General features: G+C 39.9%; 2 protein-coding genes across 3 annotated transcripts; one reads left to right on the top strand and one right to left on the bottom strand.

The window, feature by feature from the left end:
- The first annotated feature begins 1,294 nt into the window (after window positions 1–1,294).
- On the top strand, window positions 1,295–21,664 carry LOC135087840 (cullin-3). Its single transcript, XM_063982666.1, has 16 exons — window positions 1,295–1,452; window positions 1,538–1,704; window positions 3,152–3,349; window positions 3,425–3,610; window positions 4,365–4,568; window positions 5,199–5,378; window positions 9,231–9,425; window positions 12,289–12,465; window positions 12,552–12,722; window positions 13,478–13,585; window positions 14,314–14,438; window positions 16,589–16,811; window positions 17,573–17,742; window positions 20,045–20,183; window positions 21,081–21,233; window positions 21,558–21,664. Exons 2-15 carry the CDS (start codon window positions 1,648–1,650, stop codon window positions 21,231–21,233), a joined length of 2,286 nt encoding a protein of 761 aa, XP_063838736.1. The 5' UTR covers window positions 1,295–1,452; window positions 1,538–1,647; the 3' UTR covers window positions 21,558–21,664.
- LOC135087837 (B9 domain-containing protein 2) lies at window positions 21,662–25,536 on the bottom strand. 2 transcript variants are annotated; one of them, XM_063982664.1, is made up of 8 exons: window positions 25,337–25,536; window positions 25,135–25,260; window positions 24,784–25,009; window positions 23,564–24,145; window positions 23,259–23,480; window positions 23,051–23,186; window positions 22,788–22,969; window positions 21,662–22,714 (listed from the first exon to the last, which is right to left on the bottom strand). In XM_063982664.1, the coding sequence occupies exons 1-4, from the start codon at window positions 25,425–25,427 to the stop codon at window positions 24,052–24,054; spliced, it is 537 nt and encodes a 178-aa protein (XP_063838734.1). In that variant the 5' UTR covers window positions 25,428–25,536; the 3' UTR covers window positions 21,662–22,714; window positions 22,788–22,969; window positions 23,051–23,186; window positions 23,259–23,480; window positions 23,564–24,051. The 2 variants fall into 2 exon arrangements, with proteins under 2 accessions (XP_063838734.1, XP_063838733.1); XM_063982663.1 differs by lacking the exons at window positions 24,784–25,009; window positions 25,135–25,260; window positions 25,337–25,536 and having other exon boundaries at window positions 23,564–24,046.
- Window positions 25,537–26,671: the final 1,135 nt, after the last annotated feature.

Raw genomic sequence — 26,671 nt, 5'->3', positions numbered from 1 at the left:
TTGATTAGAGCGAGAGCAAAAACGGAAATGGATAGTTAACAGTGTAGGCGTGCGTGTGTACATACCTACTGCGTGTAAAGCTTTAAAAATGTTAAATAAATGAAATAAAACTGAAACTCTTGTTGTGGTCATATTTTATTTTTCTTAAAAACTCCCCAGAGTAAACAGGATGAAAAACGCGCGCTTTTCTCATTGTTTTTTTTTTCGATTAAATGACTTTGCGCGGTATGTTTGATCGAAAGGAATAGGATGCAGAGAAGAAAGTGATCAGAATTAATTTCATTTGCAACAGTGGTGCAACAGGTAAACGTAAAGTAGGTACCTCGTGCGTACCTACTAAAACCTTTTAACACAACTCAATTATGTAATAAGTACCTACTTATAGGCACAGAAATCGGAATAGGTAAATAGGAACACTAAGGCTGGGTTGCACCACCTTACTGTAACTTTAACGAACGTCAGAAATCTGTCAAACTCCATACAAAAAACACCGGTTATTGGCAAAGTTACGGTTAAAATAAGGTGGTGTAACTCAGCCTAATAACGCTATAGCCTAAGTAGATGAGTACCTAAGTAGTAAAGTGTTATTAGTGTTATCAAATCCTTGTCAAATCCCGCAAAATAAATAAAAATTATTATTGTAAAATGCTGGCTACTAAAAATAAAAATCCACTGGCCACTCAGCCGACCACATTTCAGCCTTTAAGATTCGAGATATAATAAAAGGAATTTCTTGTTTTTTTGCTCAATGTTACCTAGTTTTTACATTTTTAGAATGAGGCCTTCTCACGCCATCTTTTCGTTTACGTCAGTACTAAGTCAGAATTACGTAGGTACCCACGAAACATTCCATAAAAATAGATATTACCGTATTTTAGCTAATCTTTGTAAAACATTAAACTTGAACTGACTCACTACAACAATCTCGGTTAACGGTTAAATTATTTGCAATAAAAAGTATTTTAACCAAAAGCTGTATAAGTACTGTTTTCCATGTCAGAAAAAAACTAATCTGTCACTTGATAGCATCTATGGTATGGTTCAAAAAACGAAAGAGAAAAGAGTCGAATAGTTATGTACATGTCGTTCAATTATTTCATCTTCCAGAGTGTACCAAATAACGCGACAACGGAAATATTGTTATCAAGTAAGTAAAAAACATAATAACATACCTATTTTATTGTGATACACAATTAATATCAAAATATCATTGAACGGCGCTAGTGTTCCATGCAATTTTACATTAGTGCGAAAGAGAAGTCAAATCTAGTGCATCTGTCATTGACACTTCTTTCTTTAGTCTATTCTGATTTTTAATTGACTGCCCATCATCATTGTCGTAGAATTTATATTTTATTTGGCAATATCTTCAAAACATTATTGTAGAATCGTAGGCATTATTGACAATATACTTACGACTACCTGCAAACGAAGGCTAAAGTTCATAAATCGGTAGGTACACAGATATTTACTTCTGTTTATCACAATGAATGACGTTTGCTTTAGTCGCAGTGTATAAAATAAATTCTAATTTCAGATATAAATGAGAGTAACAATGAAGTATTCTTGTGACCGCAAATGAACAGTGAAGATCAAATTATTAGCCCATTACTATTTTTTTTGGAATAGCAGATCGTAGCCGCAATAATGAAGAGTGCATTGCCTAAAGAAAAATCAGGCAAGATGAGAATCAGAGCTTTCCCAGTAAGTCTATAGTTATTAGCATATCAAAACAAGTAAAATGCGACATGGATATACCTTAGCGCCCGTTTGTCGCATCTAACTTGTTCACACATAAAACTGCCTGTCAATTTTGTACACACCATGTTTGTTTTCTACCAAGCTAGTTTGATTCATTGCAGCATTTCATTTATTTTTACCCTCTATCAGTTTTATAAAGATGACTCATTATTTAGAGTCTGTGTATTATAAATTACTCTTTTCGAATTGTTTTTACTATGATTTCATAATCAGATGAAATTATTTCAATGAATAATTTTACGACTAATCCTCACATCACAAGTTGCAATTACTTGTAAAATGAGTTGTTGTTTTTTATTGCTAATTTGGTATTATCAGGCTTTGCGTTTTGTCACTATGTACCACTATCATAAGCTATTCAGATTTTGAAACTGATCATTATTTAACTACCTAACAAATTCGATTAGGTGCATCAAATAAAATCTTTTTGTTTGTTATTCATGTAACCTAGAATCCTGAATGTCTTCTAATATTTTATTTTAATGAGCAATTGTCTACTTATTTTTACTTGTTGGTATAAACCCTTATAATAGCTACTCTGTATTTTAATAAAGACACATTTACTCACTAGACAAACATTACTAAAAACAAACTTAATCAGAGTAACATTGTGAGTTGGTTATCAACATTGTAGGAAAATTGTTATGCATTCCATAATAGTTCTCAGTCATATTGTATGTATGTAACATACACAATGTTACACTTATCCAGAAAAAATGTGCAGAAATAGGTTATTTCCAGTTTTACTCAATGATTAAATGAATTTTTGGGGAGGCCTTTGTCTAGCAGTGAACATATTTTGGCCAAAACTAATGAAGAAAATAATGATACAATTAATAAAATTCAAGTATTGCCTGAAAAAATTGAACTATACTGCTGTTGCCCACAGTATTAACCTTTACGAAAATATGGCAAGAGACAAGTTGAACATATCAATACCTTTTTGTATCTATGATATTTATTTTGTACTGTGGCAAGCTTGATAATGTCATTCTATTCAAAAATAGAAACTGTTTTATTTCAGTTTGGAACAAAATTTTTGTATTTATAATGTCATAATAATATTTTGACAAGAGAGAAAAATCAAAGAATTAGCCAAATATATTAGTTTCTTGCTATTTGATGTTTTGTTTTGATTTTATACAATGTTTGTGTAACTGTATTACAAATTGATCATAACAATATGACTAGAAAATTTCAAGTATGGAACTATTCGGAACCATATTATCAAATGTATCCAGATACATGGGTTTGTTTATATCCTGGTGTTTACTGTTATATCTGTGTGGAATAATGTTTTGCTTAGAAATGCAACTACTTTAACCATTAATTGTTGGGAATTGAGTTTTCAATGTGTAGGTATGTATCCCTGACTAATAAATATTTGCAGATGACTATGGACGAAAAGTATGTCGAGAGTATATGGAGTTTACTGAAAAATGCAATACAGGAGATTCAAAAGAAAAACAATTCTGGCTTGTCGTTCGAAGAGCTCTATCGAAATGCATACACCATGGTCCTGCACAAGCATGGGGAAAGACTATACACTGGTCTTAAGGAAGTAGTAACTCATCACCTTGAGACAAAGGTATTTTTTTACATTTAATTGTATACTTGACCATAATAATAAATAATGTTCTAACATTATTCTTTTGTTACTTAGGTGAGAGAAGATGTTCTCCATTCCCTCCATAATGGCTTCCTGCAAACTCTAAACAATGCATGGACTGATCATCAAACAAGCATGGTCATGATCCGTGATATACTGATGTATATGGACAGGGTATATGTGCAACAAAATGAAGTTGATAATGTTTACAACCTTGGTCTTATCATATTTAGAGATCAGGTAATTATTAGTTTTAGTATTATAAAACACTATAATAACAAGTATGATAATACTTTTTTAAAATATAAACTCCTACATAAATCTAATTTTGCTAACACACATCACACAATGTTAAATATATTAAATGTCATTAACTTTGTAAAAATAGAGTAGGTATATAGGAGTCACGCTGAAAAAATATGATTGTTTTGATAATTATGTGCAAATTGAGACTTAACACACTTAACACATACCATATTTACAAAGTAGGTTAATTCTTTACCAGACTCCTAATGTAAATGTAAGGAAAACAAAGTAACTTGTCTTATCAAGTAATTTTTATATCTGCTTACATAAGATTTCGTGTTTGAGTAATAGGGAATATGCAAGGTTTTTTATTTCACTCCATTTCAGTAGCCTTGGCATTATCAAATCAGTCAGTGCATTTCTTTAACAAAAATTTCAAAAGATACTTATGATATAGACGTTAGAGATCTCATGACGTCATTGGTCATGTTAGAACGACATGCAGTCCCATACAAGTTACTACAGGGCAGGTGACATTTGACGTGACGCTCAGCTATTTCCATAAAAAGTTTGAACACTTGTAACTTTTTGTTTCCAGTCCGATTTCAATACTAGTTTTTCAGTAATTCTATAATTTAACTCTAAAGTGTTTATTTATACATAATTTACTAACGTTTAAAATGCATATTACTTCTGTATCATCAAAAATCCAAGGTCTCCAATCCATATAAACGTCCGTTGTGTCTAGGTGGTCAGATACGGTTGCATCCGCGACCACCTGCGTCAAACTCTACTGGAGCTGGTGGCGCGCGAGCGACGCGGCGAGGTGGTGGACCGGCTGGCCATCCGGAACGCGTGCCAGATGCTCATGGTGCTCGGCATCAACTCCCGCGCCGTCTACGAGGAGGACTTCGAGAAGCCCTTCCTGCACCAGTCCGCTGAGTTTTATAGAGTGAGTTCTGCACAGAATAATTTACTTTGTACAGAAGAATTTCTTTGCAAAGGTATTTTGAAAAAATGTCTACTCAGTCTTGTCAAAAATATGGTGCAATTTAGCTTGCCTCTAGAGTCGAGCACCGTTTCGTTTACATTATGACTCGAGAAATCGATTCAAGATAAACCTATTCAGTGATCGGTCACTGTTCGCTCGTAAATTCGTAAACAGGCCGGCGTGGCCGCCGCGCGTGTTTTGTTTTCGATGCAAACTCGGGGAGGGCTAGTTCTAGTTATAAAATGTCTCATAACAGTTGCACCTTTCATCAACGTGTCAACATCACTTAGGGATTGAGGATTACAGGTTCAGTTCAAATTGGAGCTAGAAGGCTAATTTTGTCCCGGGGTAATTACGTTGTTACTATTGTTTTATTTATTTGATTTAATGTGAAAGAAAATATACGTCTTTTTGAATTTATTTATTAGCTATAAGAGTTTTTAAGGACCATATTGTCGGTGCAAATGATACACCGCGATCTCATCGAAATGACCCCACATAACATTATTTATTTACCTATGTTCCACAAATAAACGAATTTGATTTGATTTGATTTGATTTGATTAACATAATTATCTCTTCTCTCCTTAGATGGAATCTCAAAAGTTTCTGGCCGAGAATAGCGCAGCTGTGTATATCGCGCGCGTAGAGGCACGCATCGGCGAGGAGGCGGAGCGCGCGCGCCACTACCTCGACGAGACCACCGAGCCGCGCGTGGTCTCCGTGCTCGAGCACGAGCTCATCGAGCGGCACATGAAGACCATCGTCGAGGTACCTTCAAGGACACGATTTTCTTGAAACTTTTTTAAACTTGATGAAATTTCAGGGTGATCTAAACTTTGTTTGCACTTACGTATGTACGTTACTATAGGTCTAGCGCTTAACTCAGTCAGTGCCTCAGTTATGGGAGGGCGTTTTTGGGATGTCAAACATCAGCGAGACTTCAAAATGTGCTTCAGATTTGTATTCTCTGTTCCGTCTTATCATATCAATGTCACCCCTCGCGTGCCGCTCCCATACCTAAGGCACTAACAGAGTTAAGCGCTAGATCTATAGGTACTGAATCATTACTCGAAGATCAATAATTCAGTAATTTAACGCTATGTTCAAGTTCGATTTTCAAACGTATCTAGCGGCAGGAGTTGCTTGCCAAACGGCAACAGTCTCTCGCGCAAGTTTCGCGTTTGACTTGATCAATCATCTTTTACAGCGGTAGTAAGTCCTTTCCAAGCGGCAACAGACTCCCGCGCAAGTTACTCGTCTGACTTGATCAATCTTCTTTAAGACCTCAGCCTCGAATTTAGCGGGCAGCGGCGCGGGAGCGGGGCGGGCAACGCAGACCCGTTCTCGAAACAAGCGGGCAGCTCGCGCGGCGCTTTAGCGGCGCAGTGTTGTGTTCGGGGTTGTGTTGTCGAGATATTTGTTTTTTTTTTTTTTTTTTTTTTTTTTTTTTTTTTTTTTCTCTTATATCCGTGGTCCCAGCGGCAATCTGTAGGGAACTACAATAATCCACTCCTGTGTCCGTTTGCACTGTTCTTTGTCATGGGTAGGGTGGAGTCCAGTGACTCAGTTGCCCTCAGTGGTCATGGTTTCTCAACTGTCCTGGAATCTACTAAGGAGACCCCTGACACTAGCTCTTTGCAGTCTGCTGAATAGGAAGCCTTCAATGGTCATGAGTTGTTGTACTGAAGAGTTTGGATGATTTGAAAGTCTATCCTTGTAGCGGAGTGTGTGGCTCTTTATTTCCTCTCTGACTGTGGGCAATGGCAAGTCCTGATAGATGAGCTTGTTGCTGATATACCATGGGATTTGGTAAATCAAACGTATGGCTTTTGTCTGAAAGCGCTCGATTATGTCGAGATTGGAGTTGGCAGCTGTTCCCCACAGCTGTATCCCGTAGGTCCAGATAGGTTTAAGGATGGTTTTGTAGACCATCATTTTGCTACTGGTGTTCAGCTGTGACTGGCCTCCGACAAGCCACATCATGTTTCTTAGTTTGGCATCTAGGTGCTTCCTCTTTGTCCATATATGCTTTCTCCAGGTTAGCCTGCGGTCCAGGTGCAAGCCCAGATACCTAACGTCCTCAGCCTGAGGTATTTGGATACCATTAAGTTTGACCGGTGGGCAGGAGTTTCTTCTGAGAGTGAAGGTTACATGCACAGATTTTTCTCCGTTCGCTTTAATACGCCATGAATGGTACCATTTCTCCATTTCCGTCAGGCTTTCCTGGAGATAGAGTGAGGCCGTGACTGGATCGTCGTGTGTTGCCATTGTTACCGTGTCGTCAGCAAAGGTTCCTGTGAATGTATTTGCAGTTGTTGGCAGGTCTGCGGTAAACAATAGGTACAGCACAGGCCCCAAGACACTACCCTGGGGTATACCGGACGCTATGTTGCATAGGGCAGAACAAGAGTCTCCAGATCTGACTTCAAAGCATCTGTCTCCCAAATACGACCTAAGTATTTCGTAGAACGGGCATGGGAGGTTCTGTTTCAGTTTGTACAAGAGCCCTTTATGCCAGACCTTGTCGAAGGCTTGACTTATGTCCAAGAACGCAGCTGAGCAGTATCGTTTCTTTTCTAGTGCTTCTGAGATGATGTTTATGGTTCTGTGGACCTGTTCAGTAGTGGAGTGTCTTTCCCGGAAGCCAAATTGGTGTTCAGGTATCAGATCACTGATGTGGGGCTTCATTCGTTTCAATAGAATTTTTTCGAATAACTTCGACAGCAGCGGTAGAAGACTAATAGGTCTGTAGGAAGATGTAGCGTTTGGGGGCTTACCGGGTTTGAGAATCATGATAATTTGAGCAATCTTCCATTGGCCCGGGTAGAGTCCAGTTCTCAAGATGGCGTTGAATATATATGTTATTAGCATGATTGCCCTTCTAGGCAGCTCCTTCAATACCCTGCCAGTGATGAGGTCATAACCTGGCGCTTTGTTTGGCTTTAGGTCTTTAATTATGTGCTGTATTTCTCTCGGCGACACATGTCGAATTGGCAGGGAGAGCTGATTGCAAGACTCGAGGTACGTGTCCATCTCAGTTTCGCTCCTGGAGTAGTTAGTCGGTGGATTCGGTTTGAAGACGTTAGTCAGATGTTCCGCAAACGCATTGGCCTTTTCTTGGTCACTACGGGCCCATTCCCCATTGGGTAGTTTTATGGGAGGAGACGATTTTATCGGGCGATTCAGTGTCTTGGTTGCCTTCCAGAGCGAGTAGTCCGTGCTGCTATCCGGGGTAAGATTTTTTAGATAAGTTTGCAAGGACTCATTCTCAGCCACCGAGATCAGCTCAGTAACCTTCCTGGAGCAATGATTGAAGTTCCTCTTATCGTCCGGACATCGTGTTGTCTGCCAGATTTTTCTTAGGCGTCTTCTTTCCTTAATTTTATCTCTAATTAGGTTGTTGTAAGGCTTTTTGTGGTGCATTTCTTTGGTGTTATATTGTGTTGAGTTCCAGGCTGCTTGTTGGATTTTGACATTCAATTGCTCTACGCCTTCTTCAATGTCCTTGAGTGACTTTAACGGGACATTGAGGTTTAAGTTTGTGTCTAGGTTTTCTCTGAATTGATCCCAGTCTGTCGATCCATTGTACAATCCCGGAGGACTCACGTTGAGTGCGAAGTTACCACTGATACTTATGATAACAGGTGAGTGGTCAGAAGATAGATCAGCCACGCTTTCAACGGTAGCGTAGTTTCTGGATATGCCTCTCATTACAAAAAAGTCCAGGAGATCAGGGACTTTGTTTGTATCCGCCGGCCAATAAGTTGGTTGCCCGCCTGAGAGCCACTGGATCTGTTCTTTCATCAAAGCCATGTAAAGCTGTCGCCCACGAGGGAGTATCATGCGGGAGCCCCATGCCGTGTGTTTGGCGTTCCAGTCTCCACCTGCAATAAAGCGTAGGCCGAGTGTATCGAAGAATTTGATGAAGTCTTCATGCTTGATGCTATGCCTAGGTGGACAGTATATTGCTGATACTGCAAGGGGTCCCGTCTTCATCTCAACCGTCACCGACGTCGCCTGGAGGAAATCCTCACTGAAGTGTTCTCTTTCGTGGTGTTTAATGTTGCTTTTTATGATTACTGCGGTACCTCCATGGGAATTTCCAGAAGGATGGTTGGTTAGGTAAGAGCTATAGCCCTTGAAGTTAATGTAGTTCCTTTCTGTGAAGCGGGTCTCGGCTATTAGCATTATGTCTATATTGTTAGTTTGAAGGTAGGATTCTAGTTCTTGTCTTCTTTCAGACAAGCCGTTGGCGTTCCATTTGTTTTTATTCGCAAACGAAATGTCTGAACAACGGTGACAATTTTATTTCGATTCAAATTTATTCCTAACGCTCGGTGTATTGTGGGCAAAAGAAGGAGTGCGCTGCCCGCTCGTTGCCCGCTCCCGCGCCGCTGCCCGCTCGTTGCCCGCTCCCGCGCCGCTGTTTTCGAGAACCGGTCTATTTGATTTTACGCATAAGATCCTGCCGCTCCCGCGCCGCTACCGCCGCCGCCCCGCTGCCCGCTAAATTCGAGGCTGAGGCCTTAGAGCAATAGGATTCTTACCGCTTCGAAAAGACTTCCTACCGTTGGACTCTCTCGCAAGCTTCACTTCTGACTTGATCCACTCTATTCCCAGATGGAGAACTCGGGCGTGGTGCACATGCTGCTGCACACGCGCACGGCGGAGCTGGCGTGCGTGTACAAGCTGCTGTCGCGCGTGCCCGAGGGGCTGCGCACCGTCGCCGACGCCGTGTCCGCGCACCTGCGCGAGCAGGGCCGCGCGCTCGTCACCGACACGCATCATAACACCAACGCGATCGCCTTCGTGCAGGTAACAAAGACGTTACGGGGCAGCAAGGTTCTGGAGTGGAGGCCACGTACTGGAAAGCGCTGCGTAGGACGTCCACCTCATAAAGATAGCAGGAAGGCGCTGGATGCAGGCCGTCACCAACCGGCCATTGTGGAAAAACTTGGATGCGGGCAGCGCAGGACACGTCGTTATGGAAATCCTTGGGAGATGCCTTTGTCCAGCTGTGGACGTCATTCGGCTGAAACGAACGAAGGTACAGTTAACCTTATTCCAACTGTAACTATCAACTATTGGCCACTGGGTGTCACGAAGTATGTGCCGCTGCTGTCGCGCGTGCCCGAGGGGCTGCGCACGGTGGCCGACGCCGTGTCCGCGCACCTGCGCGAGCAGGGCCGCGCGCTCGTCACCGACACGCATCATAACACCAACGCGATCGCCTTCGTGCAGGTACAGAGAAGAAGTGTGGTTTTGTTCCCCAGTCGGCTAAGCACATGATGTGCCCAAACAACTGCACGCAGGAAGATTTAATGAAGCCTACTCACAACGCCACTCTGGTGGCGGGTTTTGGGCTGACACTGTGTAGGTTTGTTGTCGACACGACAAGAAGAAATCAGAGAATCGCTAAAATCAAGTGGCAGTGGACTGGGCACATAGCTCGAGGAGATGATGGCCGTTGGGACAGAAAAGTTCTCGAGTGGCGACCACGGGCTGGAAGACGTAGCGTAGGCAGGCCTCCCACTAGGTGGACCGTCGATCTAATGAAGTTTGCAGGAAGAAACCGGTCGTTATGCAAATCACTGGGGGAGGCCTTTGTCCAGCAGTGGACGTCGTCACTTGGCTGAAACGAACGAAGGTTCAATCAACCTTAGTCCAACTGTAACATAGACGTGTTATCAACTATTTGACCACTGGGTGTCACGAACTATGTGCCGCTGTGTCGCGCGTGCCCGAGGGGCTGCACGGTAGCCGACGCCGTGTCCGCACCTGCGCGAGCAGGGCCGCGCGCTCGTCACCGACACGCACCACAACACCAACGCGATCGCCTTCGTGCAGGTACAGAGCAGCTTCTCCTTTGTTACAGCTGGAATAAGGGTGATTCCAGCTGTAACATCTTCAAATCAGTAGCAGCCTAACATCCTTGCACCAGACTGTTCTTGGCGTGCGATCCCGGCGCCCCCTACTGTATACACGCATAGGCAGTGGGCGGGGCATATAGCTCGTAGAAATGATTGGGACAGAAAAGTTCTCGAGTGGCGACCACTGGCTGGAAGATGTAGCGTGGGCAGGCCTCCCACTAGGTGGACCGTCGATCTGGTAAAGGTTGCAGGAAGAAACCGGTCGGTATGGAAATCCCTGGGGGAGGCCTTTATCCAGCAGTGGACGTCATTTAGCTGAAACAAACGAAGGTACAGTCAACCTTATTCCAACTGTAACATAGACGTGCTATCAACTATTTGGCCACTGGGTGTCACGAACTATGTGCCGCTGTGTCTCGCGTGCCCGAGGGGCTGCGCATCGTGGCCGACGCCGTGTCCGCGCACCTGCGCGAGCAGGGCCGCGCGCTCGTCACCGACACGCACCACAACACCAACGCGATCGCCTTCGTGCAGGTACAGAGAAGAAGTGTGGTTTTGTTCCCCAGTCGACGAAGCACTACTGGGCAGGCCTCCTACTAGGTGGACCGACGATCTGGTAAAGGTCGCGGGAAGAGCCTGGCAGCGCAGGACCGTTCATTGTGGAAAACCTTGGGGGAGGCCTTATTGTCCAGCAGTGGACGTCATTTGGCTGAGACAAACGAACGACGAAGCACATGATGTCGTGCCCTGCGTGCCCACTGCACGCAGGAGGCTATAATGGAGGCTACTGACAACGCCACTGCTGAAGTGGGTGTAGGTTTGTTGTCGACACGACAAGAAGAAATCAAGTGGCAGTGGGCGGGGCACATAGCTCGAGGAGATGATGGCCGTTGGGACAGAAAAGTTCTCTAGTGGAGTTCGGAACACGTAGCGTGGGCACTCCTCCCACCACTAGGTGGACCGTCGATCTGGTAAAGGTTGCAGGAAGAAACCGGTCGGTATGGAAATCCTTGGGGGAGGCTTTTATCCAGCAGTGCACGTCATTCGGCTGAAACGACGCCGTGTCCGCGCACCTGCGCGAGCAGGGCCGCGCGCTCGTCACCGACACGCACCACAACACCAACGCGATCGCATTCGTGCAGGTACAGAGAAGAAGTGTGGTTTTGTTCCTCAGACTAAGCACATGATGTCGTGCCCTGCATGCCCAAACAACTGCACGCAGGAAGATTTATTGAAGGCTACTGACAACGCCACTCTTGTGGCGGAGTTAGGGGCTGAACTGGGTGTAGGTTTGTTGTCGACACGACAAGAAGAAATCAGAGAATCGCTAAAATCAAGTGGCAGTGGGCGGGGCACATAGCTAGGCAAGCCTCCCACTACTAGGCGGACCGACGATCGGGTGAAAGTTGTGGGAAGAACCCGGTCGTTATGGAAATCCCTGGGGGGGGGAGGCCTTTGTCCAGCTGTGGACGTCATTTGGCTGCCTTCAGTTTATTGGTGATGTCCCATACAGCTATAGCAGAGAATCTATGAGAGAAAGTGTCGCTATTTTACCAACTTAGCAGGTAACACATCTGCCTTTAGTCTGATGATGGTGTCTAGGTGAAGCAGGAAGCTTCAGTTTCGTCATCACTTATAATGTGAAACAACTTACAGAATTTCTGTCCCACAATATAGCATTGTACTGCTGCTACCGCAAGAGCCGTACGTATTGTTCTCTTGACTTAACTTTTTCTGTTTGTCACCAAATTACCAAACAAACCCTTGAAAACCTAAATATTTTTATGAATATGAATTTTCTTTTCCAGAATCTCCTGGATCTGAAAGACAGGTTCGACCACTTCCTACAAAACTCGTTCAACAATGATAAGATATTCAAGCACATGATCGCCTCCGACTTTGAATACTTCCTAAATCTGAACAACAAATCGCCAGAATTTTTGTCCTTGTTCATTGATGGAAAACTTAAAAAAGGAGAAAAAGGCGTAAGTATATTTTTGTATAATTGTTATTGTTTCGAATGACCACGGTGAATTCCGATCGCAATATTATAACATTCTTCGTCTTTCAGATGAGCGAACAAGAAATAGAAGCAGTACTAGATAAGACTATGGTTTTGTTCCGTTTCCTCCAAGAAAAAGATGTGTTCGAGCGTTATTATAAGCAGCACTTAGCTAAGCGTCTCCTTCTCAACAAGTCCGTGTCTGACGACAGCGAAAAGAATATGATCTCCAAACTGAAGGTTAGTTTCGTTTATTTGTAAAACCTTTTTTTATAACCTTTGTGCTTAGGAAACTCGAATCCCTTTTTAATTGAAAACATTGATTAGAATCAATAATGGTCTTCTTATTTCTTTGTCCTAATGAAATTAAGTAATAATTTTTGATTAAAAAATGTAATAAGTGATTAGAACGAATGCTGGTAAGGTTTGCATAGAATGCTAATTTTTTTTGGTTTAATCTTCCCAGAAAGATGGTATGTTAAGGGACGTGGAACCGCGAGACTTTCACTGCATTATCGGTGACGTCTCGCAGATCGAAAACTCTGTCAGTGATTAGTGGTGTCCTCTCCCAAGCCTCCTATCCCCTCCACACATTCTGCAAAATTCTTTACCATGACATAATATGGACATTTTTTCGTAAGTGTCCATAGTTTCTTACGCAAATATCTGTAGTTTTGTTAGTAAAATTGATCTTGCTTAAAGTCTGGAATTTCCATAAGAAAACCTTATTCTTGACTTTATATTTTCTTTAAATAAAACAGATAAAGAATTTTGCAGAAAAGACTTTAAGCAGGGATCTGTAATTCAGCTGTAGTTAGGATAACATAACGATAATTTAGTATTATATTGTAGTTATTATAAGATCTTTCCGTTTCTCTTAGTGACATGTAAATATCGAGACCAAAGGCCAGATTAACATTCGTGTTTCCCTTTGTGACATGTACCATTGTATAAGTTTGTGGCTACATTATTTACAACAATATCGTTGTTTTCAGACTGAATGCGGTTGTCAGTTCACGTCGAAGCTGGAAGGCATGTTCAAAGACATGACGGTGTCGAACACAATCATGGAGGAATTCAAGGAACACGTGCTATCTTCTGGGGTGAATGTGCTTTGTTTTTGCTACATCTTGTATGTCATGTATTTTTAGTAACACTACTTTTGGATATCACTGAAAGGAATTTGTATATCAGAAGAAATGATATTGCAACATTTTTTTGTGTTAACCAAAGGATCTGTTTCTACGGAGTCGTCTATAAGGCAGCGTATCCACGGGGCAACATATAGCTCATAATTTTGAACGTTTAGTAACGTTACACGCCATCATATAACATCGCGCGCATACAACGTTATCGGGCGTCAATGGGGGGCTATCGTATAATTGCGCTCACCAGTTGGCGCCACTGTAGATTGTGATCAACTGTTAGTTTGTATTTAGGGGCGCGTAAACAAAAACTTACAGATAAAAACTATTTATTGTTTATAATTAAAAAACATAAACAATATAATATAATTAAAAACATTGTTTATAATTAAAAAAAAACCTCTGAATTAGCTGTTCTTTCAAACCGCTTAATTTTGCATTCTTCTTAGCTCCGCACTCACATTCATTGATCCGTACCTTCTAATTGCCATAATTAATATAAAGTATTCCTAAATATTTCACAACATTAATTTTAAATAGAAATAAACCCGCGCCTTGAGATTTCGGCTTAGTGAATTAGATTTTGGTGACCACAATCTACACACGCGCCCCTAGCGTCGAATTCATACGCGACAGCCCTCATTGTGACGTAGTATTGTAACGTGTTAACGTGTGTGCTTGTACAGAGCAACCTGCACGGCGTGGACCTGTCGGTGCGCGTGCTGACGACGGGCTTCTGGCCCACGCAGAGCGCCACGCCCAAGTGCAACATCCCCACAGCGCCAAGAACCGCCTTCGAAGTCTTCAGAAGGTGAGCTACTCGGAAACTAACTTCCTACGGATTTTGTATACAGTTGACAGCACATCAGAGCATCTGACTATATGACTAATGGCGCGAAAATTGTCCGAGACAAAGCGCGAATCCACACAACGAAGTATGAGCAAAGTATGAACAAAGTTACCAAGATGGTGTTTAGATTACACTATTACGTATCGGTCAATTTTGCGCATAATGTAGGTACTTGCCATAAAATTGTGTCTCTGTGGGCAATGGGTCCACTGCCCTGACTACTCTTGCGACTATAGTCTGGTCTACGAGCACGTAGAATTTTGTCCAATGACCCCTAGCTACCCATCCTTATCGCTCACGCGTAATTATATTGCTGTCTCGACTGTGCGACGGGCGCCCGCAGTGAGTGTGCGAGCTCACAGACCGGGCTTTAGAATGTTTCACTAGTTCCTTGCATGCGCAAGGATAGAAATAAATTCAATGCCTTACTGTTCCTGATATTATAGGTACTTTCCTATCCCTACAGACATGACATTAGCCGTGGATAGTGGAAATACCCCTGTGAATCATTTTGAGCAACGAATTACAACAGACTGGTAACCGCATGACTACTGACGATAGTGGTGAAAAAGATTGCTCATTCACTGATGATGGAGATTCTTAATGAGGATATTATTTTGACCACAATTCGAAACAATAAGGTTTGAAACTATATTTCCACTGCCTGATTTACCCTGATCAATCTGCCTTTTTGTTCTGAGGAAATAATGGTAGGGTTTAATTTATACTCGGTCGTGGAAACATTTGCAGAAAATAAGGTGTTTGTATGACCCTAGCCGTGCACACATTGTCGTAGTTGAAGCACACTGAAAACCAGCGTTGTGACCTTCGTCACCGTGGGCCATGGCATATGCTGAGTGGTGTCTCATTGATGTGATGTTCATTGCAAAAAGGGGCCAACCATAGATTATCACATTAATTTTATGATTTTGACCCCCTCCTGCTATGACAAGGACGGGGCTGGTCATAGCTGGTCACATTTGTGAGTTTTTAGTAAAATTGACAATATGTTTTTATTACTAGAGTTTTTCGTTAACAGTTCGTGTTTTACATAACACTTAGATTAAAATACGAGTTTAAGGACCCTTTCCTTCCACTTAACGTGTGACGCTATTTATGCCCTTAAGCAAGGTTTCCCAAACTATGGGTCGCGACCCAATGGTAGGTCGCGAGTGAATATTGAGTGGGCCCTGCCTGTAGAACGACACACCACCCTACCGATCCAACCGCTGGGCAGTGGGCGAAATTTCCTATAGGTGGGTCCCGAGTTTGGGAACTTGTATTAGATGAGTCGTAGCCCAGACAACTTTGAGAACCACTGCCCTAAGGCTGACATCAGACGGACTGCATCGCAGCTACCGCGCGCGGTCGATATATTTAACTGCATGCAGTTGTACGTTCGACTTCGTGCAGTCATGATATCAACTGCACGCGGTCGGCTGCAGTCGAGTGAAGTCAATATCAACTGTATGCAGTCGTGCCTTCAACTTCGAGCAGTCGGCTACAGTTGTGTAATGTCACCGCATGCTGTCCACCGCCGTTCGCATGCAGTTAGTCTTGGAGTCGAATGCGCGTCGGTTGCATCGAATGGTTTGAAAAATGGATTTCGACACCGACTTCTTTATTTCTTTAATAAAAAGTAAAGTCAGCATATGGAATTATGAAACTCAAGAATATAGTAACAAAATAAAGCGCAATAATGATTGGGCTTTTGTATGCGAATCAATCAATGATACCAAATTTTACAGAAAAAAATAATAAGGAAAAATATTATGCAATTTGTAAGTTTACAACTTTAAAATTTGTATAGGTACCTAACAACTTTTAATTTTTACTTATACATGATGTAAAAACAACTACGAGCAATATTTTGCAGGGCTTAAAAGAGTTTTAAACTGTGATACTGAACAACTTGCTCAAATAAACGTGGGTCAAAATATGAAAAATCTTTGGACCTCCCATACAAATTTCATGATAGTTTTTATATTTTGAACCTTGTCTCTTTGAGAAAGTCAGCAGACAACTGCATGCAGTTGAATATAGCGACTGCGTTCGGTTGTTGTGGTGCAGTCCGTGTGATGTCAGCCTAAAGGTTTGTTTCTTTCTTCAAGTTTCTACCTAGCCAAGCACTCAGGCCGGCAGCTGTCCCTCCAGCCTCAGCTAGGCAGCGCGGACCTGCACGCGACGTTCCGCGCGGCCGGCGGCTCGCCCCCGCGCGCGCCCTCGCCCCCCGCGGCGGCCGCGCACGCGCCGCGCAAACACATCATACAGGTGTCCACCTTCCAGATGTGCGTGCTGCTGCTGTTCAATAAGCGGGAGCGGTTGACTTATGAGGTGGGTGGTTTAAGCTTTTATTAGGAACTAGGTATTTAAGTTTAGACTAATGCCCGTTTTCACCGTCAATCCCTCATTTTTAAGTTACAGCTATGGTAACACATAACAGGAATTTTGTTTCCATAGGGGTCACTTAAACTTGCGGAGGGCCGACCCCAAATAAAATGGGAATGGGCCAGGCAAAGTAGTAAGTAGGGGTCACTTAAAAATTAGGGATTGATGGTGAAAACTAACATAACACTTTTTGCGTCCAAGTAAAACATTTTATATCATTTTATCACAGATGCAGATTCAATAAACTTTACTACAGCACTTTTATATTTTTTTCATAATATAGCACATACAATTTTTACCCTGTATCTTTCCGTCTCACTCAAAAACCTTATAAACCTGTGCTACACACCTGTTTGTCAGTTTCCCCAGGCGTCCTCTCTGTACCTTCCGTCAGCTAATCGCTGTGGGGCCTAAGTTGATGTTTTTATTCGGCCTCTTGTAAACATCTCGTGCTGACATTTTGAGACTTGTTGATTTAATGTCGTTACTCTTTCAGAACTTGACTCGTTACCCAGACCTAACCATAATACTCCTTTGAATATTCTTAGTCTTCTAGCTAGACCAAAGTAGTATGATTTTACCATTCATACACACTTGAAAAATTTAACCTGTAATATCTTCTATCCCAACCATATAACATCTAGCCTGTACACAAACAACTTACGGCTTCACCTTCGTCATTTGCTCCACCAAGCCTTACGTTCCAGGAAATACTCAACGAGACTGATATCCCGGAGAAGGACCTGATCCGCGCTTTGCAGTCGCTAGCCATGGGCAAGGCCACGCAGCGCGTGCTCATCAAGCACCCCAAGAACAAGGAGATCGAGCCCTCGCACCAGTTCTACGTCAACGACGCCTTCACGTCCAAGTTGCACAGGTTTGTGTCGTAGTCGTGTTGTGGTGTGTGAAATCATATCATAATGCTCGTTTTCACCATCAATCCCTAATTTTTATGTGACCCCTATGGAAACAAATAACAGGATTTTTTTTTACATAGGAGTCACTTAAAAATTAGGGATTGATGGTGAAAACAGGCATAAGACAATTAAATTCAGAAGTTTCCTATCCACTAATCGCTTCGTAACTCTTATAAAGTGAACAGCTAGGGACTGGAACCCACTGCCTGCTGCTGTCTTTCCTGAACACGGGCTTCTTCAAGGCGAGAGTGAATAAGCACTTACAGGACAAATATGTTATGTACCATCCTAGACTGCATCTCACTTAACATCAAGTGTGATTGCAGTCAAATACCTGCTCTGTTCTGCGTTAAAACTTGCGCGAGCGCATCATGTACACGTGTCTGTATCGAAAAATAATATGAAGATAATAATTATGGTATAGCCTGACCAGGAACATACAAACCCTGGCATAGAGGCGTGTCAATTGCATTTGATAGTGCAACACTAAGTACAGTCGTACCTGTGTTAAATTAATAGGCTAACTTTATGTATCAGGATTCAGGATTACGGGCTAATTTGATATTTTCATAAATTAACGAAAAAATATTAAGGGAGAGTCCGCTAATTTGGACCAGTTTTTTTCAATCCCATTTTACACATAGTTTTCTTTTGTTTTTGCTAATGTCCATGGTATATAATAAAAGATACATTATTCAACTTACTATTTCATAAGTATTAATTAACATGATTGTTGTATATTTAGCACAAATCAACAAAGTACGAGTTCGGAGCTTCGGTCCAATTTAGCCAACCGGTTCGATAATTTGTACCACAGGGTTACTAAATTGGATTTCAATAAATTTCAAGCCTATAAAAAAACTATGGCAAAATATTATACGATACATTCTTAACAAATTAGGAAACGAAAAGGAACAGTAGTTAATAACATAGACAATCGATATTGTTTTACACGTTATCACGATTTTGAGTACAAGTTTTGTAATTCCAATTATCGTAACGCACACTTGTACCTTATCTACTTTGCCAGTCTTTTGCTTTCATTTATTGTTAGTCAAACATTACTACGCTATTATAACTTCAAAATATGATTTACTAAAAAAAAATTTCAAAATTCTTTGGTAAAGTTCCATACAACTTGATGTGGTACAATTTAGCCGACTAGGTGATAGTGCTTTTAAAAAATCGGTAAAAAATATAGCTTATAAATACCGAAAAATGTTTCAAATAATTGTAATCCACACTAATTTACGCTTTTAAATAATATTTTAGAAACACCCTGTGATTAAATTTAACAAAATTACAAACTAAACATGTATTGTCAAAAGTTACTTGAAAACAATGAAAAAATACTTTTCAAAATAAAACACACGTGTTTGTTGTCACGGCAAAAACCACATGGCCGATATTAATTGATTTTAGTTGTGTATCGCTGAGTGTTGCAATTACAGACATTCAATAAATACTTTACGAAATATGAGGGTGGTACAATTTACCCGGCGGTACAATATACCGAACTCTCCCCTATTATAGGCAACCTGGTTTAAATAAATTAATGAATGAAACCATCAATCGAGCTAGTAGGATTTATTTTATTATTCATCAATAATCAAATTCAGAACTTGAATATTCAACTGAAATGTCTGCTCATGAACGCTTCAAACTCGGTACTTCTTTCCCAATTCCATAAAATTCAACACTTAGAAAGTGACAAAATACTTTAAAATAGGTAGTTGAAACAAACCACAGCTAATTTTCATAGTGGACTGTACTATTCGATAAACATGTCAGTCAATTTGACAACCTTTGTCGGAAACATCAATGAAAATATTGTCCGAACTCTTAGTATTTCTCTTCGACAAATACTTTAACACATTGTGAACCACTTTTCTTTCACGACTATAAAAAGATTTTAGCAATTTAATTCGCAAAATCAATTGCACACATGTAAAATAAAGTTTGTTTACACTTTGACAGCAATAGACTGACATGCAAGGTGACATGTCAATGAAGTTTTCAGTTACTGTTGCCATTAAAAGAAATTAGTACCATTAGTTTTCCGCAACATGGCGAGGGTTTTTATGTTCCTGGTCGGGCTATAGATTGCTTTTCGTCATGAAATTGACGTCATGAATGATCTTTCGTGGAAATTAGTTTTCTCTACGTGTGTAGTCGAGATCCGCGTACGGAAATTAGCTTGTTTCAATGGGTGTTAATATTTCATTATACAATAATATTAATATTTCATTATTTGTAACGCAGAGTAAAGATCCAGACGGTGGCAGCCAAGGGCGAGTCGGAGCCCGAGCGGCGCGAGACGCGCAACAAGGTGGACGAGGACCGCAAGCACGAGATCGAGGCCGCCATCGTGCGCATCATGAAGGCGCGCAAGAAGATGCAGGTGAGCGTCGTCCTAATAAATTAGCTACTCTATAGTCTGGTCCGTGAGCACGTAGAATTTTGTCCAATGACCCCAAGCTACCCATACTTATCGCTCGCGCATAATTATGTTGCTATCGCGCTCGCACACTCACTGCGGGTGCCAATCGCACAGGCGCGACAGCAATATAATTACGTGCGAGCGATAAGGATGGGTAGCTAGGGGTCATTGGACAAAATTGTACGTGCTCAACTCACAGACCGGGCTTTATAGGCTAGTTTCATAAAAAAAAACTTTGTCCATTTTAATATCAAAAAATATTGGACACGTATATTTTTATTTCACAATCAAACAAGTAATTACGAAGTTATGGTGTGTCGAAATTCCGCGTGACGTCACAAAGTACTACACTGCACTCCTTGACGTCAAAGGCTTCTTTTGAACTTTGGCGCTCTTTATGCTTTAAATTTTTTTTTTCATTTAATAACCATACTCCAGTTTTTTCTTACATTTAAAATCGTTCTCAATCCATACAGATACATACATGTAGAATCGGTTCGTCATTGCCTGTCAGCATCTATCTCAGTTATGATAATAATGTAGATATGTCATTCACTATACATCTCATAGATCAGCAATACAAATCACTGCGTTATATTGAAAGCGATCGTGGTAGATGTCAAGCTAAATCGTTAGGCCCTGAGGTTTATGTGAGCTCTCTATAAAGGCTAGCGTCCACAAGTCGGTATCGTACGCATCGGACGTATCGCACGCAACGGATCGTAGTATTATTTGTATGGAAACTCGTATAAGTGCGTCCACCTGTCCGCATCGTACGCATCGCACATCCGATACGATGCGCCCGTTGCGTACGATACCGACAAGTGGACGCTTAGCTTAACGGCTTTGTGTCGGCAGCACACGCTGCTGGTGACGGAGGTGACGGAGCAGCTGCGCGCGCGCTTCCTGCCGTCGCCGGTCGTCATCAAGAAGCGCATCGAGGGCCTCATCGAGCGCGAGTACCTGGCGCGCACGCCCGACGACCGCAAAGTCTACACCTACGTCGCATAGGTTCGTAGCGACACCCCTCCCCACGCCCCGCCCCTGTATCCCCCCCGCTTGTCTCGTCTCGACCGGTCGAATATTATTATTATGTTATACGAAAACATTACACAAAGTACAGATTGATTTTAACTTCGATGTAAAAATATTGTAAATAGCGGTAGATTTAGTTTGAAACTGTGTAATGTACCGAGTAAGACAGTGTTACATTTTCATCAGCTTATATTAAAAACTTCTTTTCTATAAATTTCTTTTTTTTAAATATCCTACGTGAAATGTGCCTCGTTGAACTTGGCGGCCTGTGCGATACCTGACGATGGGTTTTATTTTCAGGCCATCAAACTCAAGATAAGTCCTTGAAGGGTGGATGCCAAGTTAGAAGTGATAGAGTAACAAAAGTATTTAAATTATTTCAAAATAAAAATTATTAGTTATTACCAGCAAGTTTATTTTATTTGAAACAACACAATATAACACATCAATATGAGGTTCGAACATTGTTTTGTCACATGGAATCCATTTGATGGAAAAGGGAAAAAGAAGTCTTTAGGCAAATGAATATCAAGGTGAGGACCAGCTGCGTACTCGTAGACTCGAGGTTTGGTTCCATCGATGAAATTGATATCGATTGTTATCACTGTCGATATATCATCGAAAGTAAACGTTACGTTTTGGGTTGTAACGTTAATGTTGACAGATATTATTTTATTTTCCCTTTTAGTTGTTACCAAACTCACATCGGCGTAAGTAAAAATATATGAGATTCTAGTGATCACATTGTAACAACGAAGCTTAGAATTCTTTGTCACAAACTGTCCATATGTTATTTCTTTCTTATCGAGATTATTCTGGATGGGGACCCAATCGCTGTCTTTGATGTCTAAAGGGTTCCCAAGGGGTGAAACAAATAATTTGTTATTTAATACAAACTCCTGTTCCATATGACTCTCAATGTCATTGCAAAGGTTCGTACCATTTTGCAATCCACCTTTGTTATAAATATACCGACACTTTATTCTTTTGTTTAATCCAAACATAATATAATTATTCTCTGTATTGGACAACATACAAACTCCATCTTTATTACTGGACTGCACCAGATATTTTCTGTCTGGAGATGTGATATTGAAAAAGTTCAATGATCTGTTAGCTTCTGCAGACGATGATATAACAGGGTGACCATGAATATAACCAGGGTTCCCACTTATCTCAATTATTTTCTCCATTGATACATTTGATATTATAAATCTTACATTTATTTGTTGTGTCATGTATGGGACATCCAATGATATATTTTGAGTGAATAATTTTATAGTTGCATTTATGATCTTAGAATCATGGTAATAGAATACATATTCCAACTTCAGCGCAAGATTTGTGCAGGAGGTTTCTGTGCAAGTAGGGTCGTGTAAGCTCTTATTATAATCAACACACTCAATACCATTACAAACAGTGATTGTCCAATTGGTGCAATGTAAAGTCGAACAGTTCTGGAAAATATAAAAAACATAATTATATTTATTAGTTTTGAAATTCTTGTCAAGCGCATTTTGCGCAGCTTACCAAAGCAGTGGTGTTCATGGATTTTTCAGTCACACTTATACAGGGTGCTTCTTGTGGTGTTTTAAGAATTTTAAACATTTCTAAATCTTTCAAATTGACAATGCACTTAATTTTTTCATTTTTCAAAAATAATATAGGCTTTCTACCAGTGCAGTAATTATTTATAGTTGTAGATGGTGTATCTGTAAAGAATGCCATAATATTAGTAACATTATTTAGGAAAATTAACTAACAGTCTCATTCAATTTAGAAGTATTCATTACCAATATACCAAATAGACCCATCTTTTAATACCCACACAGGTTCACCATACACATATGGCTTTTTTTGGAACTCTGTATGTTTTGAATATACCCCACTGTGCCACTTATATGAGTGAGCAACTGCATCACTGTCAAACTGGAATAAAATGTAAATATTTGAAATTTTCCAAACATTAATGTTTAATTATTATGTTAAACAAGAAAATACCTTTTTTAAGTCCTTGTTGCGTTTTTCAGGTAAGTTAGTTTTAACAATACAGAATAAATTCTCTACTAGACTGCTCTCTTGGTATGAGAAAAATTCATAAGGGTAACATGAATGGAGATTCAGGTCATTTCTCTTAAGAGTATTTTTACAGTTTACAAATATATTTTTTTCAGCCTCAGAACAATCATTATCACAGCAGCAGTTAATATCACACACATTGTACTGGAATAGAATAATACTTGTTATTTTATGAACATACATTGTTATTATTACAATTGATTATGGTAAAAAATTATAACTCTCACCAATAAGTTACACCCACAATCTTTGTTTATAAATTTCTTAGGAATCATTGGTTTCACTACTGATTGATTCTTATTCTCAAAAAAGCTTATTTCAGTGACATTATCTATTTCAGTACTTGTGTACAATGATTCAGTTGTAAATGTGTCTTCTGTGGTAGATAAATTTTCGTCATACAATTCGTCTAGTATAGTACTGGAAATTATAGTGGATATCTCTATTCTTTGCATAGAAGTATTTGAATAAGTTTTAGTAGAAGGCATAAAGTTTAATTCCTTTCGCTGATCATTTAAGTGTGTTCGGTAATATAAAGCATGGGGCTTTTGGGTAAAATCATTCATCAATTCTTGAAATTTCTTTTTCTGACTAGTAATATTGAGATCAGTTTGTTCATCATCGAATCCAATTTTATCCTGGGTTAAATCCATAACACAAAATTGTATAACTATGGAAAGCAAAGTAAATGCAAGATATGCAAACACTTTCATTGTTACTTATATTCTACTCCAAATTGTGTGAAATTTCTTAACACTAGATCTATTTTCAAATTAACTACACCTTTGGACTGAGTTTTCAGTTTGAACCTGTGAATGAGAAAATAATTAGAAATTCATTAAATGTACAATTAATTATCTATTAAAAGATTAGTTAAACAATGAGGATAATTTCGATTTTTAGCTGTGAATGCAGATTTATAGGGCTAAGAAATCCTTAATACACAGTGCAAAAATTTTTGTTCTACGACAAAAATTGACGAAGTTATGGCCAAATTACTAAAAAAGTTCACTGACCGCCCGGCGCGGGGACGATGACGTCATTATATCCGATCCGAACGTTGCTGGCGTACTGCGTGGATAGAAAATATTTTTTTCTAGCCAAATTATCAGTTTTAGATAAAAACTTGTAATGACATTTATTCATCAGAATAAAGTAAGCTATCGATAGGTAATTTTTTAAAATAGAAATTGTGAAAAATGTCGCAAAAAATCCATACACTCATACGATTCAATGGAACGCAGACGCGATTGGGGTCTCCGCGGTGTGGTATGTTTGGCGATTTATTCAAATAAAGTGTTCATAAGTGTTGTTAGAGTCATATCTTCTTCCAAGTAAAATATAAAAATTTATTGACTTGACTTGAGATATATCTTTCTTATGTCTTAAAGATTAACGTAGATACTAGTTTTATTGAATTTTCTACAACAGTACTGATCCTCATTACCTATCTGTTCCTAAATTAACAATATCAGTTTGAAGAAGTTGATGGGATCCTCCAAGGAAGTATTCTCGAACACGATCTCGAATTGTAGTAGCTACAGGTAACCAGCAGGGCACGTCTAATACATGATGTCCAGGCACTACGGGTAAGCTGCAGCAAGCATAACCAACGACCCAGGCTCTTCCGATGGAGTCAAGACAACTAACCTGCAGAACTAACTTTGGCCAACCTGAATTGAAATACAAACAAATGTCATTCAGCATTGTTTTTGTTGAACCAATGTAAGTATAAATATGAATATATTCTAATTATTCTAGTGTCCTCATTATACAGTGAAATATAAGAAACACTAACCTTGAATTCCTTTTGTGATGTAGTGAATATCTAGTGGGTGAGACCAAATGACAGACTTTGCATGATCTAGTTTGCCTGAGACTGTCTGTCCTTCTGGGTATCCAGATATTACAGTCCAGTTAGGTCCTACAAGACAAAACAATAATAAAATAGGTATTTTTTGATTACATAAAAATGAGCATTTAGGTTCAACAACACTCACCTGCTTGGAAGGAATATCGACAAAATAGAGATGACGAATCTTGGAAATTCGATACACTCTGCAATTGCCCCAGAATATGCAATTCTGCCATGAGATAATGCGTAACTTTCTGTTTTAACTATTCTAATTTTATCTAACTAATAATATTCCTATTTCATTCAAAAAAAAATAGGATTTGAGTTCGGTTTGTTGACATCATCTGTCATGTTGTCTTTAGACATACTCTCTAATCTCGATGGCTCCTACGTATACTGGCGTAAGTGAAAAAAGTAAATTTTACAGGAGAGCCATTTTAGTGGCCAGAACCATATTTTTGGGTCATATCTTCTGACCTACTAAAACGAATTTAATGAAATTTCACATTTAGCCTTAACATGTAATGCTTTTGCTACTGCTGTTATCAATTTTTATATTTTTCTTATATATTTTGAGATTTTACGCATTGCCCTTTTACGTCGGCATATTTCTATAATTTCATGTATATTGTTCAACGTAAAGAGACTTAAATGACAATGTAAATATAATATTTTAAGCGATTACTCTCTTTATTTATGCATGTAATTATTTTAATTGTTATCATGTGCTATATCAATAATAAATCAGTTAGAAAAAGTCGTTTAATGTACCGTTTTACGTTTTAACGCAAATACGCCCATATACTGTGCTCGAGATTTAGTTAGGTCTTTTAACATAATGTGTCATATTTTTAAAAAATATAAATAACTTGAAAAAATCGAATTGCCTAAGGCGGGAATTGAACCCACGATGCCTTAGGCAGTTCGATTTTTTCAAGTTATTTATAATTTTCAAATTAGTTTGAGATGCGACTCTTAACGCTAAAAATTAAATAACTATATAATGTGTCATAATTTATAAATAAAACAATTTGCTAAATATTTTCATGGCTTTATTTAAGATTTGGATTATAAAAAATATATGTTTATGTAAGCAACTACTCGTATAGATTGACGAATCGTATGATTGGGCTTTATACGTGGCGTAGTTTTGCACATACGCCTATTTGCCTAAAATTTTATTTTGTATCTAATGGAAAAAAAATTTTTTTTCTTACAGATATTATAGATTAGAGCAAAGTGAAATCATTGCTTAAATAATTGGAAAAAGGCGTAAGCGGCAGTTTCGCCCTTATACGTAGGAGCCATCGATCTGTGATGTTGACAGATTTGTAACCATGGCAACGCCGCAAGTCTGACGAAAAATCGATAACGAAGTTAACGGCATTAGGACAACGTTATTTGAGCTCAAGCTCGCGGGAACTCGCCCTTTCTTTTGTTACTCTTATTTGTGGTTGTTTACAACAATGGCATAGGTTAC

Source organism: Ostrinia nubilalis, chromosome 3 (genome assembly GCF_963855985.1).
Source record: "Ostrinia nubilalis chromosome 3, ilOstNubi1.1, whole genome shotgun sequence".
Classification (NCBI taxonomy): domain Eukaryota; kingdom Metazoa; phylum Arthropoda; class Insecta; order Lepidoptera; family Crambidae; genus Ostrinia; species Ostrinia nubilalis.
This window is presented reverse-complemented; position numbering and strand designations above follow the sequence as displayed.